This window comes from Ornithodoros turicata, chromosome 1 (genome assembly GCF_037126465.1).
Source record: "Ornithodoros turicata isolate Travis chromosome 1, ASM3712646v1, whole genome shotgun sequence".
NCBI lineage: Eukaryota > Metazoa > Arthropoda > Arachnida > Ixodida > Argasidae > Ornithodoros > Ornithodoros turicata.
Genome location: NC_088201.1, coordinates 36,891,859 through 36,907,856, shown reverse-complemented (window position 1 = coordinate 36,907,856; position 15,998 = coordinate 36,891,859). Strand labels below are relative to the sequence as shown.

General features: G+C 45.1%; 1 protein-coding gene and 2 long non-coding RNA genes across 5 annotated transcripts in view; 1 reads left to right on the top strand and 2 right to left on the bottom strand.

Annotated features, from left to right (window-relative positions):
• The window catches only part of LOC135378018 (mRNA (2'-O-methyladenosine-N(6)-)-methyltransferase-like), a 109,079-nt gene extending 93,477 nt beyond the window's left edge, over positions 1–15,602 (bottom strand). The window contains exon 1 of one of the 3 annotated variants that reach the window (XM_064610836.1): positions 14,818–15,602. In XM_064610836.1, the coding sequence (XP_064466906.1) occupies positions 14,818–14,935 (118 nt within the window). In that variant the 5' untranslated portion in view covers positions 14,936–15,602. The remainder of the gene's footprint in view (positions 1–14,817) is intronic. The other 2 variants (XM_064610835.1, XM_064610834.1) reach the window with 2 other exon arrangements.
• Positions 9,577–10,868, bottom strand: LOC135398348 (uncharacterized). The gene is made up of 3 exons (XR_010424089.1): positions 10,634–10,868; positions 10,069–10,159; positions 9,577–9,646 (listed from the first exon to the last, which is right to left on the bottom strand). It is a non-coding gene; the product is annotated as an uncharacterized LOC135398348 (long non-coding RNA).
• LOC135398353 (uncharacterized) lies at positions 11,010–12,648 on the top strand. Its single transcript, XR_010424090.1, has 3 exons — positions 11,010–11,157; positions 11,466–11,581; positions 12,148–12,648. It is a non-coding gene; the product is annotated as an uncharacterized LOC135398353 (long non-coding RNA).
• Positions 15,603–15,998: the final 396 nt, after the last annotated feature.

Genomic DNA, 15,998 nt, shown 5'->3' with positions numbered 1-15,998 from the left:
TAGCGGGGATGAAAAAGTTTGGGCATTGGAATTCGAGATGATATGAGCTCCACAAAGACAAATCGACTTATTTGATAATCTTTATTCTCACAAATTTGTTCTTGTCAAACGCTGCTCTAATTGAAACGCAACTTCAACGTTAGTAGTTTATTCGCATACTGTGTCACTTGGCATTGCAGATACCTGCTTTCAGAAAACCAGCACATATGTCATTAGAGAGTTTTCGTACATCGTACGCTACAGCCTTCGCGTACGGAAGGGATAGCGTTGGTGGTTCTGCGCACTCCGCGAAGCTCTCTTTCTGTTGTGGGCGTGCGCAGAACCATCAACCCTATCCCTCCCGTACGCCAAAGCGATAGCGTACGATGCACTAAGACTCTCTATTGTCATGGGATTGGAGTTAACGGTAAGCCAGTTGGCATGTATTGGCTTTATGACACTGCCGGCAGTGTCATGAACCCACGGTCTCCCAGATCCCGCAATTTCCGCTTTCACACGAATTCGCGAAATTAAGGTCCCGCGAAATATTCCCGAAAAGCGCTTCCACACAAACGCGAATTATAAAGACCGCGGAATTAACCACTTTTACAGTATATCTATTCCCGATGGGGCCTACAATGGTGATGGTGTATCAGTAATTAGCGCAACCGTTAATTAACTTTCATAATTAATCTTCATAATTAGTTGAAATAGGTTGACTGCGTAATTGCAAAGTTGTAGAGCACAACCCTGAGGAGTCAACCCCGCAAGAATCGAAACCGCAGCGGTTTTCTGCGCTCTAGTAAAAAATATGCGAAAATGCAAAATATTAGAGCGCTGCGCGGGTTTTGCGAGCACTTTCTCCTCTGCCCATCTCGATGTCATCTCCTTTCTCAACTGACATCAGGCTGTTCCTCAAAACATGGAACACCCAGCTTTGTCCCCAGGAGTCAGTGTATAAGGGGACATAGTGATGCCGTTTCGCAGCCTACGTTATCACCAAAATGCCGCATTTTGTTCCCGCCATTATCTGTTTGATCTGCTCAACTCTCCCCCCCCCCCCCATACCGATAAAAAAAAAAATATATATCGTGACCTGCACTCCGGTATCGAAATAATGCATCGATTACTGTGGCGTACTGCGGCGTACCCTTCTTTTCTTTCAACTGGGCAAAAATCTGCCCTCCCCCCCCCTTTTTTTTCTTTTTCTTTCAAAGTCCAATTCCCTAAGCGGCACGGAAGACCATAGTGATTTTGCATAGTAGTAGCTGATCCATTTCCGTATCCAGTCTGTAGGGAACCTATCCCTTTTTTACATTAACATTACGTTCATTACGTTAAACATTCATTCATCTATCCATCCATCCATCCACTCATGAATCAACGAAAACGTTTTACTCGGTAATAATCTATTCATTTTATCATTAGCGGTATCCCACCCGGATCCAGGACATTGGCTCACCGGACATTGGCCCTAAAGTCCCTGGATTATGCTCTTAAAAGAGCGAGGCCATCCATGGACTTTAATTGGCTCACTGTCCGAACGCTCAAGGCGGACAAATGCTCACCAAGTTTTATATGTGCCTGTTTTTTTTGTTTTTCTCGTAAGTTAGATGTCGTGTGTGGTGGCACAGTATAATAGAAAAATGTTTGTCACAGGAGAGCATACCATGTTGTGACTTGGGGGAGGGGGGTTGACTGGTGGAACCCGGGAAACATCAGATTTCTGCGTCATGTTTTCAACCACGCGAGCATCGAAGCAATGTAGGACTCAAGTAGTATAGTGCGCTATATCGACAAAGGCGGAGCATGAGTGTTTATCGGGGGGATATGCTTTTTGAAAAGAGAAAAGGAGGAAAGGTTAGTCACGAGTAGGCCGACTTGCTATTGCTATTTTGCTAAACAAAACTCCACAGACACAAAAGGGGGCCTTAGAGGCTGGAGGCATGAAGAAAGTTCGTTTATCGAAGGCATTTATTGGTCGTTCACCTACTTCAACAATATCTTTAATAGTTGCGAAGCAGACTGATTTAACTAGTGAAAATTTCGCGTGCATGACAAGTGCAAAAGCGAATAAAGATAATGTATATCAGTGCTGCTTTTACGAAATGCTGTGAGAGTAATATTGGGCTCAGCGCTAAGTAAACTAGTCCACCCACAGACTTCAACCCTGACTTCGCGAATGCACTAGGCGCGCATATAATCCCTATGGTCCTGTCGTGAAAACTTGGAGCCAAAATTATTGGAGCCTTGAAATTATGTTTTTTAATGGTATGCTACAACAGCTACTGCAAGGAATGGAAATTCCATGGGTAGGCAAACGTCGGAATGGTCTTTTTGTACTTCATATCTCAGGGAGCGGTCCTGGTTTGTGTATGTGAGGTGGTCTTATTCCTTCTAGTATTCCCCGTACAGATAACGAGCACTGGAAGGTTTTCCCCCGCCCCCTTATTGCCTTGTTTCTTGAAAATGAGTACCACACAAATGCCGACTAAAATTTTGTGTTTAGTACCTCCAAACAACAAAGACGAGCGAGCTGTCGCAACCGCTATAAAGGGCCAAAACAACTGACAGCATCTGAGATTGCCACATTTTACGTTATGGAAGTCATTACCTCCACCAAGGGAAGACCGAAAGTGTTCATTTTTTTGTTTAGTGAGCTGTCGGACGATGTATTCGTTTCTAAAAGGTTCGGAAAATAAAATTTGAAAAATAAACGCTTATTATCATTCACTGTTTCACACAGTGGAAAAGATGAAGATAAATTACAAAACTGTCAGGGTGGGCTCGTGGTAAAATAGAACGGGGTGAGCAAATGTGTGGTCTCAGCTCTGGGTTGGTGAGCAAATGTCCATTGAGCAATTGTCCGCTCCCCATCGCATACACCTTCATTTCCAAATGTAAAGGGTCCTTGTTTCGGATGACGTAAGTTTATTCTCGGACGAGCGCGTTCATTACTTGCATCGGGGCGGGGCGTCTTGCCGACAGTCCCGTTTCGCCTAATGAGATTGCACGGCAGTCCCATTTCGCCTAACGCCTGTCACTCCTCCAGCCTCTTTAACGCGATTTCAACTGATAGATGTCACGCAATAAAACTGCCAATCCATAACCTTCAAAAACCACGCAGATAACAAAAAATAAAATCACTGATTCCGCTGCTCGATAAGTGTGTACGTTCTACAAGGTTTTAACAAAAGAAAAACAACAGCATTGACCAGGACGTTAGGAAGCGGGGGTGCCCCATACTATGAGGAACAGCCTGATGTCAGTTGAGAAAGGGTGACATCGAGATGGGGCGAGGAGAAAGTGTTTGCAAAACCCGCGCCGCGCTCTAATATTTTGCAGCTTCGCATATTTTTTACTGAGCACAAAAATATTTTTTGCTGAGCACGCTGCGGTTTCGATTCTTGCAGGGTAGACTCCTCAGGGTTGTGCTCTACAACTTTGCAATTATGCAGTCAACCTATTTTCACTAATTATGATGATTAATTATGAAAGTTAATTAACGGTTGCGCTAATTACTGATACACCACCGCCTTTGACTAGGCCCCATTATGAATTGATATATTCAACGACTTTTGCGAAAGAAAAATAAATCGCGAATTTAGTAAAATTCTGGTCAGTCTAACGTGACGCACCCTGTCTAATAATCACCTAAAGCATAAAGCATCTGTTGTTGGTAGTGAGTGCTGTGTGATCGTCTGCGCTGTGTCCTTGTCCCGTGTCTGCACTCCAACTTTTCTGAACACGAAGCTCTGTACGGTTAGATGGAACACTTCCACCTTCACTGGGCATGGGTGGCTGTTCTTATTGAGCATAAAACGCAAATTTGTATTTGGCTTCGTTGACAAAGAAACTTGTAAATCGTTTTCCATTTGCAGAACATTCGTCATAGTCAACCCTGATAAATAACGGGTACACTAGACACGCCGTATGGTTCAAGTAGGTTGGCTCAAACAATCTCAGATAGGTATTTTATAATATAACGGATGCGTAGAAAATGGGCATCGCGAATACCGAGCTCTAGACCTCACTTTGGGCGTCTCCGCCAGCGCGGGAGAGGTCACATGTCTACAAGAACCAATGGGAATTGCCGTATAGCTCTCGTTCCTCTGACGTCAGAGCTTGACGCAGGCGTGTGTTCAAGGGTCTGTACCTCACCAACATCCCCCCCCCCCCCTCAATAGTCTGGGGTGCAGTACAACGCATGCATGATCTAATGAACGACATATACCAAAGTGTCTCTGTATCTGTGATGTCGCTCATTCTCTGTCTCGCCACGTAAACGAAAGAAATTGAACAGCCAAGCTCGGCCCGCTTGCACGAACGTTGAGGAAATTCTTCAGTCATGTCCACAGTAGCTTTTGCCAGTGCTCGACGGACGAGCAGCGTTGAGGACGGTGCCCGAACGAGGACGCCACACAGGAATTTCCTCAATGTTTGTGCCACTGAGTCCTGGTACATAATAGGGAGCCGAGAGGGGTTAGGCCCCATATCCTCCAAATGCCCATTTTCACCAACGACCCAAATCAACCAAAAGCTCATTTCAACCGAAAAAATGTTCGGAGGTTCTGGGCTTTCGGTTGATCTGGGCACGCGGGTGGCCGTGACCCATATCCCCCAAATGCTCTTTTCATCCGAGCGCCCGGAACCGCCGAAAGCGGGATACATGAAAGGACACGCTTCACCCGTTTAACAGGGAGAGGAAGAAGGGTGAGCGATTCTTGGGTGTGCGGGAATCCAATGTACTTCCCTCAACTGACTCAGAGTGAACTCAAAATGTGGAATTGGGCCTGTTGGTACTGCATGCCGGATTAAAGTGCTAAAAACAGACGAGGACAACACACACGGAAGGCGTGAAGTTTGAAGTGAAGTTTGCCAAGGAGAGGTATTATTGATGTTGATCGCGTTCAAGAAGTGATTCAATCCTAACACAGAGATATTTTCCATGTGAGTGACTGGGGTCGAGGCACTGTGTAGGCCATTATAGTGGAAAGCGAATAGTAACGAAGCGCCCACGGCACAGGTCCCGAAAGTGGTTACAAAAAGGAACTCCTGCTTTACTTTTCTGCATTCTATTTATACAGTTCACACATTCATAAAACACGCTATTAACCGGCTGAAACAACGCCTAGAAAAAGCTTCAAGCAGTATGAATGCATGATTAAAAACAATTAAAAAACCCCAGTGCTGTGTAGGACGAGGACAGCGGATAAAAGGACAAGGACCGGCACTGGTTGTCCTTTTATCCTTTTATCCTCTGTCCTCGTCCTACCCAGCACTGGGGTTTTTTTTTAATTGTTTTTAATGTAATATGAACCAACCAGCCCAAACGCTTGCTCTGCTGCAAAAGGCGCTTGAGGTTTGTGTGTTTTCCGCCGTCCCACTATATGTTCCAGCCACAGAACGTACCATTCCCACAATGTTCTTTTACTGTGCCTCATGACGCAGGCCTCCATGACCCTCTCTGACCCTCTCTAATGAGTTGCAGGAAGTACAGCTCGAAGCAGAGTTAGGTGGAACGCCACTTCGACCGCCGAATCGGGAAGAGAGCCACCCTAGGGGCGCTTAGGAGAAATAAAGGGAAGTAATGTCCTGCTTATGGCGAATTCGGATGGTTATTTTGTGGCAACACGGCCTAGCGCTTGGACATTGCTAGGTTGGCTCCCGAGCAGGATCACGTGATAGTTGTCACACGAACATTAGTGCCAGGGATCTAGCGATTTTAGGATCAGGATCGTGCTCAGGCTCGCCTCATCCCTTTTGAATCAGGGCAGAGTTCGTACACTTGGATCACGCTAGGGGCATCGCGGTCGCCCGTCTCCGGGTTCCATCGTCTTCTAAATCACATGAACTTCGACGTGCGGCCCAATGAGGGCACTCGCCACCGTTGCAGTGCGGATTTGACGACACCGGATATAGTTGGGCAGTGGAACAAGGGAAACGGTGCAGGCTAGCTGGTGTAGATCCATGAAGAAGACAGAGACACGGACACAGTCTACTGTGTCCGTGTCTCTCGGTCTTCTTCATAGTTGAACAACCCGCTGCTCGATCGTTTCGAGACTGGGCGAAAAAAAAAAATTCTAGCTGGCAAATTCCGGGCGCTCGGAAAGCGCTACACAAACATGTGAGATTGCTTATTCGCTTTGACCAAGCGAACATGTCTGCTCGGGATCTGGCGAAAACGTTGACACCAAATGACCACCCGAATTCGCCATTATGATGCGAGGGTGTCCGCCATTACCCTAAACTGTGGTTATCATCACGACGTTTGTTTGTGTTTGAGGCGATTATGTAAAGGTGTATGCTGGCCGATATCACGCGAATACGATCCTGTTATCTCATTGATACACGCAAAGGTGGACAGTAAAATCAAATAAATTTTCTACTAGACCCCGTGCATCCCCATTTGTGCCCCATTGAGCGAACGCGGCCACCTTCGCTTGTATCAATGAGATAAAAGCATCGCATCCGTGCGATATCAGCTGGCATACACCTTCACATAATCGCCGCAACCACAAACAAACATCGCGATGATAACCACAGCTGAGGGCAACGCCGAGTCAACAGCTCATGGCAAGGCGGACATCCCCGCAGCAACAGCGAAACAGTCGATTCGCCTTTATTTCTTGTAAGAGCCGCTAGGGTTGCTCTCTCCCTGACTTTAGCTCCGCCAGTCGAAGTAGCGTTCCAGTTAACTGTGCTTCGAGCTGTACATTGGATCCCCGCACACTTGGGAATCGCTCACCCTTCCTCACCATGGTCGGACCCCTCACATCTGATGCAAGGCCTACGAGCTGTTGCTGAGTTCCTCTCCAGCACTGGACTAATGGACGAACTCTAATAGGACACCTTTCCATCATCATCACTTCCTCATCCCTTCCACAAGCGCAATGGGGCAGTGTACCGCCCAAACGGCGGAGAATGACCCACCACATCATCATCCCATTTATGTGTGTGCGTGTGTGTCACCCGTCCTCCTCTCCCTGTTAAACGGGAAGCGTCATGGGGAAGCGTCAAGTCATGGATCGTCACCACCAGCTCGCTTGCTACCTAACTTTCCTTTCGAAGCGTGCCCTTTCAAGTATCCCGCTTTCGGTGATTCTGGGCGCTCGGATGAAAAGAGCATTTGGGGGATATGGGTCATTGCCACCCGCGTGCCCAGAACCTCCAAATATTTTTTCGGATGAAGTGAGCTTTTGGTTGATTCGGGACGTCGGTGGAAATGGGCGTTTGGAGGATATGAGCTGCTACTGCCGAGAGCCACGGACGAAAGCAAGGGCGTAGACAATAAATTCTCAGGAGGATTTGAAGAATAAGATCCTGGGGATTTGTTGCGTGTGTCCTTCCTTGTGTTTGCGCCTCTCGGTTCCCTATTATGTACCGCGACGTAAATCTACGAATTACCAATATCACTTTGCTTCCTTGCCTTGGTCTATAAGAGGAGCTCCCTCATCACTTGTTTTAACGGATATCAAAATATCTTCATGAACTATTTGCCTTAGCTCGTGTCCCACTAATTCAAACTGGATGAACGTTATCTTTGAACGCAACCCAAGCAGCACAATGTACTGAAAGTCGAGTGCAATAGGGGAGGACGGTATGTGTCTTATCAATGTTCCTTAGTTTCATAAGTCTGTTCAAGGCATTCCGCCTACCCGTCCACCCCTATTGCACTCGACTTTCAGTACATTGTGCTGCTTGGGAAGGCTAACAGGGAAACAACAGATCGCGTTTTTATCTTTTTTTAATATGGCTTCTCAAGCAGCACAATGTACTGAAAGTCGAGTGCAATGGGGGTGGACGGTATGTGTCTTATCAATGTTCTTTAGTTTCACGGGTCTATTCAAGGCCTTCTACCTACCCGTCCACCCCCATTGCACTCGACTTTCAGTACATTGTGCTGCTTGGAGTATATCTCTTTCAGATACAAGAGTGGTCTCTCGTCACGAGTTGTAGAAAACATGATTTTCAGTCTAGCTTCATCTGCTGCACTCGGTTTCTATTAAGCAATCGAAGTATTTGGCATCAGCTGCTATACTACGCTTCTGCCCAGCAAGTCTGGAAATTATTCAACCATCCAGTTTTTAACGACGACCAAGGGCTATAGTTCTTTACCTAGTTCACCTCCAACACAGACAAAAAAATTAGCTATGCGATGAGAACTTTATGATCAATGCATGAAGACGTGAAACACGGGGTCTTGCGGTTTTGCACCCGAAGGCCGCAATTTACGGTAAATTCTTTCGGGCACTATTGTAAGGGCTGTTCAGGGATGGGCATAAATACACTTTTCGGGTATTTAAATATAAATACAAAATACTACATGTTTTCACGTATTTAAATACTGCCTATAAATACTTTATGATGAAAGTAATTAAATACAAAATATAAATACATTAAGACAGTATTTAAATACTGTAACTACTTCTGTAAATACTTTAAGCAATCCAGGCACATTATTCTTTTAAATTACATAATAAATGGAGCCACCTGTGGATGCATCTCTGCTGCACACAATGCCCACATATTTCTGTATTTTTCCGTGATGCAGTGTGATGCGTGTCTTTCCATTTCGCCTAGTGCTCTTTAACGGATTATCTCGCCATCCCTTAGCAGGTTCACCGACCTCGAACTGCAGGGGGTCCCATTTGGCCTAATGTATGCTGCAGACAGTCCCACTTAGCCTACTGATTCGTGTCACGTGAGCAAAGAAGGCGGCCCCGGGCGTGCTGCCAAACGTCATATTCGCATCTTCACGTAACTTTACAACCTTGCTGGATTTATTCGAGCATAGCCTCGAATTGATGCATTTTTAGTTCTTCCTGAAAAGTCAATGTGAGAAATTCGTTATTCTATATTGGCAAGTCAAAGTTAATTACGCATAACAACTTTATCCCTTTGCTAGTTCTATTCAAGGTCGTGTTAATTGTGGGGTTGACGTAAACCTGTTAAACCTGTTATATTTCGTATCTGTGTGCTAAAGCAATGAGGCCTGTATTAATAATTCTTATTCACCAGGATTTGTTCCCTAATCTGTTCGCTCACAAATATAACCCGTGCAAGAGTGAGACATTAGATGTCCCACTGCATTGAGGTATGACGTGATGCCGTTCGCCATTCTGGATTGTATCTCATTACGGCCGATGTCTCAATACGGCCGAAAGTCTCAATACGGCCGATAATCCTTTAATCCCCAAGTGTCTCATTACGGCCAAAGTCTCAATACGGCCGAAGGCAGTCTCATTACGGCCGAAGATGTCTCATAACGGCCAAATGTCAAAATGTGTATTGTAACCTGCATTGATATGCAATGTCGCAGCCAGGTATGGATATATATTCAGCAGGGTATAAGCCATGCACTGTGCCCTTAGGGCCCTTATCATATTTATATACACATATTGCGAGACAAACGGTATGTTATCATACCACAGCACAATGCAACATATTGTGTAATGTGTACTCCCACAAGCTATTGTAGGCTGTGAAGCAGGCTACTATGTAGAGTTAGCTACTTGTAGAGAGCTAGATGAATATTGGCTTTGTTGTGACGCTTTTGGAGCCATCCGACAGTCATTGGCCATGACAGAGCACCTATCTCAGTCGATGTCAGTTTATTTCCATTCGCCTTACAATGATACAATTCTTGCTTCTGGAATGAGTAAACCTGCAAGAAGCGATGAGCAACCATGAATAGGCTAGAATATTAAAAAAAACAACAACAAGCATTTGTCTCTACATGGCTCATTTTAATGTGCACAAGCTGCACACGTGTTGATACGTGTCTGCTATTTCATACAAGGTTAACATAAATATTCATTTAGACAAAAGAATGACAAGCCTTAAAAATGTGACTTCCCGGTAAACACAGAGCATGACCATGATATGAATATAGGTTCAGTAGTTCATTCCCTTAATGGAAACATGTGAATATCAAATAGTAATACATTACAATTCATGAAATGATGCATGCATAACTTTCCATTTCTGGTTTCTTTTTTATAAAAGTAGTGCACGAATTAACATTCGTGCACTACTACAAAATTTCTCACTTCACAACAGAACCTTATGATGATCTTAACAGCTCACCTCTTCGCCAGGACTCCCTGGGCAGCAACATCCTATTAGCCATGTTGTTGTTTTTCTTTTCCGGAATCCTTCGTGCAGCCACATACCATGCCTGGAATGGAAAACCAGCTATAAATAACAATGTATTTGAATGACTTCCTCTTGAAGTATTTATTCTAATCAGATATGCTTTGTGCCTACTATGGTGCGCGAAGGCACATAAGTACAACATTTGCAGACGTTCGACGTAAGCAGTTCTTGGAGATCAATTCAAGTACGCCGACTTGCGCTTTTATTTTTGAAGAAATACGACGACAAATTTTAACAAATGAAATATGGCTCACAATGATACGAGTAAATGCTGCTGTACGGTGATGCATTATCGGTATCTTATCGTCTTCGAATAAATTTGTTGTTCCTAAACGCGCAACCAACTAGAAACGGCGCAAACCTACGAACGGATACCGAGTTACATCTATTACAGGCACTTCAGCTGTTTTGATTAATTTAAATTACTCTTATGAGAATCCAACTATGTGTGGACAGCACACTACTAAGACAGGCAATCTACGAAAGCATTACTCACCAGAATTCCTGCTTGACTTGGTCTTGGTCAACACTGCGCGATATACGTTGGGGCTGTGGCGATTCATTCAACTCGATTTTTACCGGAACAACAGGCGCTGCTCGAAAGACAACGACGGAAAATAGAGAGCCGCTATAAAGTCCGCTAATTTGCACATTACAGCACTACAAAGCGATATATGAACATATCGTAAACAGCAACCACTCGATCACACACACAAGAAACGAGGTACCCAACGTTGCTAGACACCATCCGAACTCCGAAGTGAGAGTAGCAAAACAACAAGATATCAAAACACGAAAGGAAGAGTATTGATCCCCCCTCCTTCTATAGCATGCGAAACGTGATTTGCGCTGAGATGAACATATATGTTCATGACGCGAGTAATTTTCACTTTTCACTGATCCAAAGGAGGTCACGTGGGATTGCTTGAAAATGGCGAAACGAAACTTGTGAATCGTGCATTTGCTCTTCTTGGTAGCTGCCAGAAAATCGAATCAAGCTTATGGGACACTGGATTACAGGTATGTTGGCATCTTTTTCATTCCTGCATATCATTTCACATTACACTATACGTGAATACATGGTGTCATGTCATGGGTGTCATGTCTCACGATGCTGGGGAAGTAATTGCATGGGGAAGTGTGCATGGTTGTAGACTTTTAATTTTTGATCGCGTAATCGAAATATCGGCACCTTTCGCATTGTGGCTTGCATGTGACCAACCAAGTGCTGTTCCCTTACTAGCGCTTCCTACAAACGACAAAACGAAACATGTGGGAATGTATATTTTTGATTACTCATATGTAACAAGAAAATGTATCGTTTTCAGGTTGCTGCCACTACTCCATGTGCCCGCAATTGTCTTGCGTGTATGATTACACTAACGGCGTCGCCAACCACGGCGGAAGTGTTTTGCGTACACGCGTTTCAGCATGAAGCCTGCAGGTAACATCTGATGTTTACCCTTCGGATATTCTGAATTTACATATTGTCGCTTAGAGGAATTCCGAATGCCCAGAGTGACACACACTTTTAACATTGTGACATCAGTGCAGTGGCATAAGCTCTAATGTAGTGCCCCACGAAAATGAACAAGGGGTAGTGGTTTATCCAGAATCCCAAGCACGAGAAGGGTGTTGGAAAAAATTGTTGGAATAGTTACGTCATTACAGCTTAACATATCATTACAGATGTATCTGGAGCTGAAATCGCAAGGGCACCCCCTGTAGGGGGTGCACAGGCAAAAAAGTTAGGGGGGGTCTGGATAAAGCACTGACGAGGGGGACTCCTCCACCCCATGTCAAGCCTCATAAAACACCTCCTGAAATAGTTTCCTGGCTATGCAGCTGCATTATTATGACGTAATTGTCATTGTTGTCCATAATTCTTGAATATGTTTTGAATATATGAAAAAAAAAAGTCTGCTTGACAGCATATGTCTTATAGTCATCATCAAACAAGAGCATATGTCATTTTGTTCAGTGGCTTATGTACTTTTTTGTAAATTTCAGATGGACGTAAATTGTAGAAGGCAGCTAGTGGGGGAGAAGATCATGGTCATAGGTCATGTGACTCCTGGAGCTCCCAGTGGGCTCCCTTGTGGAGTACTTTTCAGAACACACACACATACAGTTTGCTCACAGAACCAACGAGTAGGATGTTGCTTGAATACTGAGAGAAAATGGCGTAACACATACAAATATCGTGTGACACATATGACAATAAAAACATTTTTCACGAGGGATGCATGAAACACTGTCGCAATATTGTGTGCATGAACCATTGTGTGTGACACAAGCCGTGGGGGCACACCGCCTCGGACACATTTTGGGAAGCATAAAACACAGTATATACAGAGCTAGTATGGTGGATGCTTCTTTTTTCTTTTTGGCCGTTATGAGACATCTTCGGCCGTAATGAGACTACCTTCGGCCGTATTGAGACTTTGGCCGTAACGAGACACTTGGGGATTAAAGGATTTTCGGCCGTAATGAGACTTTCGGCCGTAATGAGACTTCGGCCGTAATGAGACTCGGGCCGTAATGAGATGTTACCGCCATTCTGAAGTTTTAGTTCAAACATCTGTAGTTTTTCACTGATGACGCCGCAGGCGCCCTCCTCCTGCGTGAAAGGCATGTGGCCGGAAGTAAGCATTGCCTGCTGTTTCTCATTTATCTGCTGGACCCTCTGAAGAAATTAAACCATTTTATACAAATTCACATGGCTGCGTTGGACCATCGCGTTCATCCTGTGACGCCATATCATTTTGTATTGTTCGTCGTCCGCCTTGCTGGATTGCTCTTCGCCATGCGTTGAGCAAAAATCTGCTCTTTTTTTCATTCCAAGTCCAATTCTACGAGCCGCACGAAAGACCTGCGACCGTGCTAGTGATTTTGCATAGTAGTAGGGGGGAGGGGGGTGTTTATGTTTATTAAGAAAAAAAAAAGGAAGGCAAGGTTAGCCAGGCAAAGAACCGGCTTGCTATTAAAAAAAAAAAAATGAGAAAGGGAAAAAGGAAAAGAAACGGAAAAGAAAAAGCGGGTAATAGCAGGTCCATTTCGGTGTCCAGACTGTAGGGGAACGCATCCATTTTTTTACGTTAAATGTTCATCCATCCATTCATGAATCCACGGAAAAGTTTAACTCGATAATAATCTATTCATTTTATTATTAGTGGTATCGCACACACCTTCATTTGCAAATGTAAGGGGTCCTTGTTTCGGACAACGTAAGTTTGTTGTCGGACGAGCGCATTCATTTGTTGTAGACGTCACCATCGGGGCGGGGCGTGTAAGTAACGCCCACATGCCGGCAGTCCTGTTTCGCCTAATGAGATTGCACGGCAGTCCCATTTCGCCTAACGCCTGTCACCCCTCCCGCCTCTATAATCCGATAATCCGGATTAGGCGTAATGGGAATAGGCGAAATGGGATGTAACCGTGTGATGATTTCAGCATCTTGGGTGGACCGACTTTCCATTGAACGGAAACGTCTCCTTGAGTCCCAGGAGCAGCGAGGGAGGGTATTAGACAAGACAGTAATGGGACAAGAACCGACGACGACTCAAAACCAACTAACGAACTCGTTATCATTTCTGTTGAATAAAGTGTTCATTTGCTGGTTTTGAGTCGTCGTTGTCGGTTCTTGTCCCCTGTCTGTCATGTCCAGTCCCCTCCCCCGCTGCTCCTCGGACTCAAGGAGATGTTTCCGTTCAATCGTATACACCAGGTTGCTTGCCTCCTTCGGCTTTTCATCTTCAGCGACGACAGTGAAAAGCTCCCCGTCAAAAACTGTCCGGTGTGCTGCAGCCATTGTCCTGAGTTCCCAGTGAATTTGTCAAGTGACGCAAGAGGGTTACGAATCACATCTTTCCCAAATTGTCACTCATCCCGTGTGTTCGGGGATTTCCGTCCTTCTAGAAAACAGCACAATGTGCGAATGACGGCATCGCCACCCCCTTTCCTTCAGTCTTGGAAGCGGGGATAGAAATAAGAATGTTCTTATTTCCCCGAAAACACGGGATGTGTGACCTGTAACCTCTAACCAAGATAACCCTTCATCGCTGGAGGCTAACAATGTGGAACTCAAGGAAACCCACAAGTTACGGGAGGATGAGATATGTGTATTTAAGTGTATTTTAAATATAAATACACCTAAAACGGTATTTAAATATAAATACATTTTTCTTGCCTGTATTTAAATACACGTATTTATATTTTAAATACTATTTTAAATACAATGTATTTAAATACTGCCCATCCCTGGGGCTGTTGCACAAACATTTTTCTCGCCGTGGGCTGTCCGTTCTCTTAATAAAGTCTATGGTGATGTTCATGTCTTTTCACGCACGGTGACCCCGTCCCGAGAAACTCACAGCGTGGCTGGCCTTTCAGGGCATGCAGGTGTGCGGGAGCCACGTTCGTGTGAATGAGACCTTACCGTAGAACTTGTGTCCACGAACTCAACGCAATTACCTTCTACCTTCAGCTTCGGTTTAGTAGTGCTATTCCGGCTACTGAATTGTACCGAACCACATCATGCCACATCGTTTTGGTTTAGAGTGGGCACGCCCAGCGGCACACTGACTCTTTTCATGTGACCCCCTTTTCCACATTCCGAACGCTTGATGTTCAAAAAGGGACTGGTTCGTGAGAAGGACCACAACGAAAGCAATGTCTTACCGTATATGTCCACTGTACAAAATCCTGATGAGAACTGCGTAGACGACGCACATCCTCTGTAGCCGAGACAGTCTAACGTTGAAGCACCACTGATGCATAGCAAGTATACCTTGCCCATAGCCAGTTTGCACCCGCAACTTCCTTCGACGCAGAGGCTGCTGAATATCACGAACCTGACATACCTGTCTCGAAAAGACTTTGTCCAGAAAAAGCCAAAGCCGCAGGCGTTTGAGCAACGGTACTGAAGCGGCTCGTTGGTAATACAAATCCATATAGTACAGTGCAGGGAGAGGCACAAGAACCAACTGACACGGACAAGCACTCGTACGCGTTTGCTAGCTTCTTCAAGGCGACAGCCAAACTTTCCCCTTTTTTCTTTGTACCCTCGGTGAAACTTCGCACGTTCAGCAAAGAGACCTTCATGGTGAAAAATGTTTCTTGGGAAGCACTGCTAGTTCATTGAATGTCTCACTTGCAGGAAGGTACGCACCAACAAGTTCTTGGATGTCCTGTAGGTAGTTGCACCGAGGAAGCTCAGCAACGTTGCCGCTGTGGCTTGTCTTGATAGCATTGCCGTTCGCGTGGATCTGGAAGCGCTCCAGATAATCCTCGAAGGATTTGTCCTTGGGTCTTGCTACTTGTTCTATCCAGTCCTCGTCGCCAATGCTACATCTGCCCAACGAATTTCACAACTCCTCAGCATGACGTTCCACTATGAAGTCCATAGTTTATTCACGAGTAAGGCTTTGCTACAAAAAGTGATCACGCATCTCAATCGGAGGCTGTGACGTCACCATATCAGCACCAGGCAATCTTGTGCGCGAGAAAACCAGCCTTATCACGATACAACACCGGCTATTGGCGGATTTCGGTGGACGAAAATCATCGTGAGAGAATGTTATCATCATTAGTCACCGCCGACGGTTCATTCGAGTTCGATGTCATGCCATTTGACACGTGTCATCCCCTCGAAACATTTCAGCGTATGACAGGCACTTTGCTCCATGCACATTGATGGTCCTTCTACTTCTGCTACCCAGATGATGTTTTAGTGTGTTCTGGCACCGTTGAAGGTAGGGGGCCCGAATATTAGCTGAATACTGCCTGAATAGACGGGAGCTAGTATGGAGGCACTCCAGTTGAAAAAAGAAAAACAACAACAACAAAGAAACAGTGGCCTT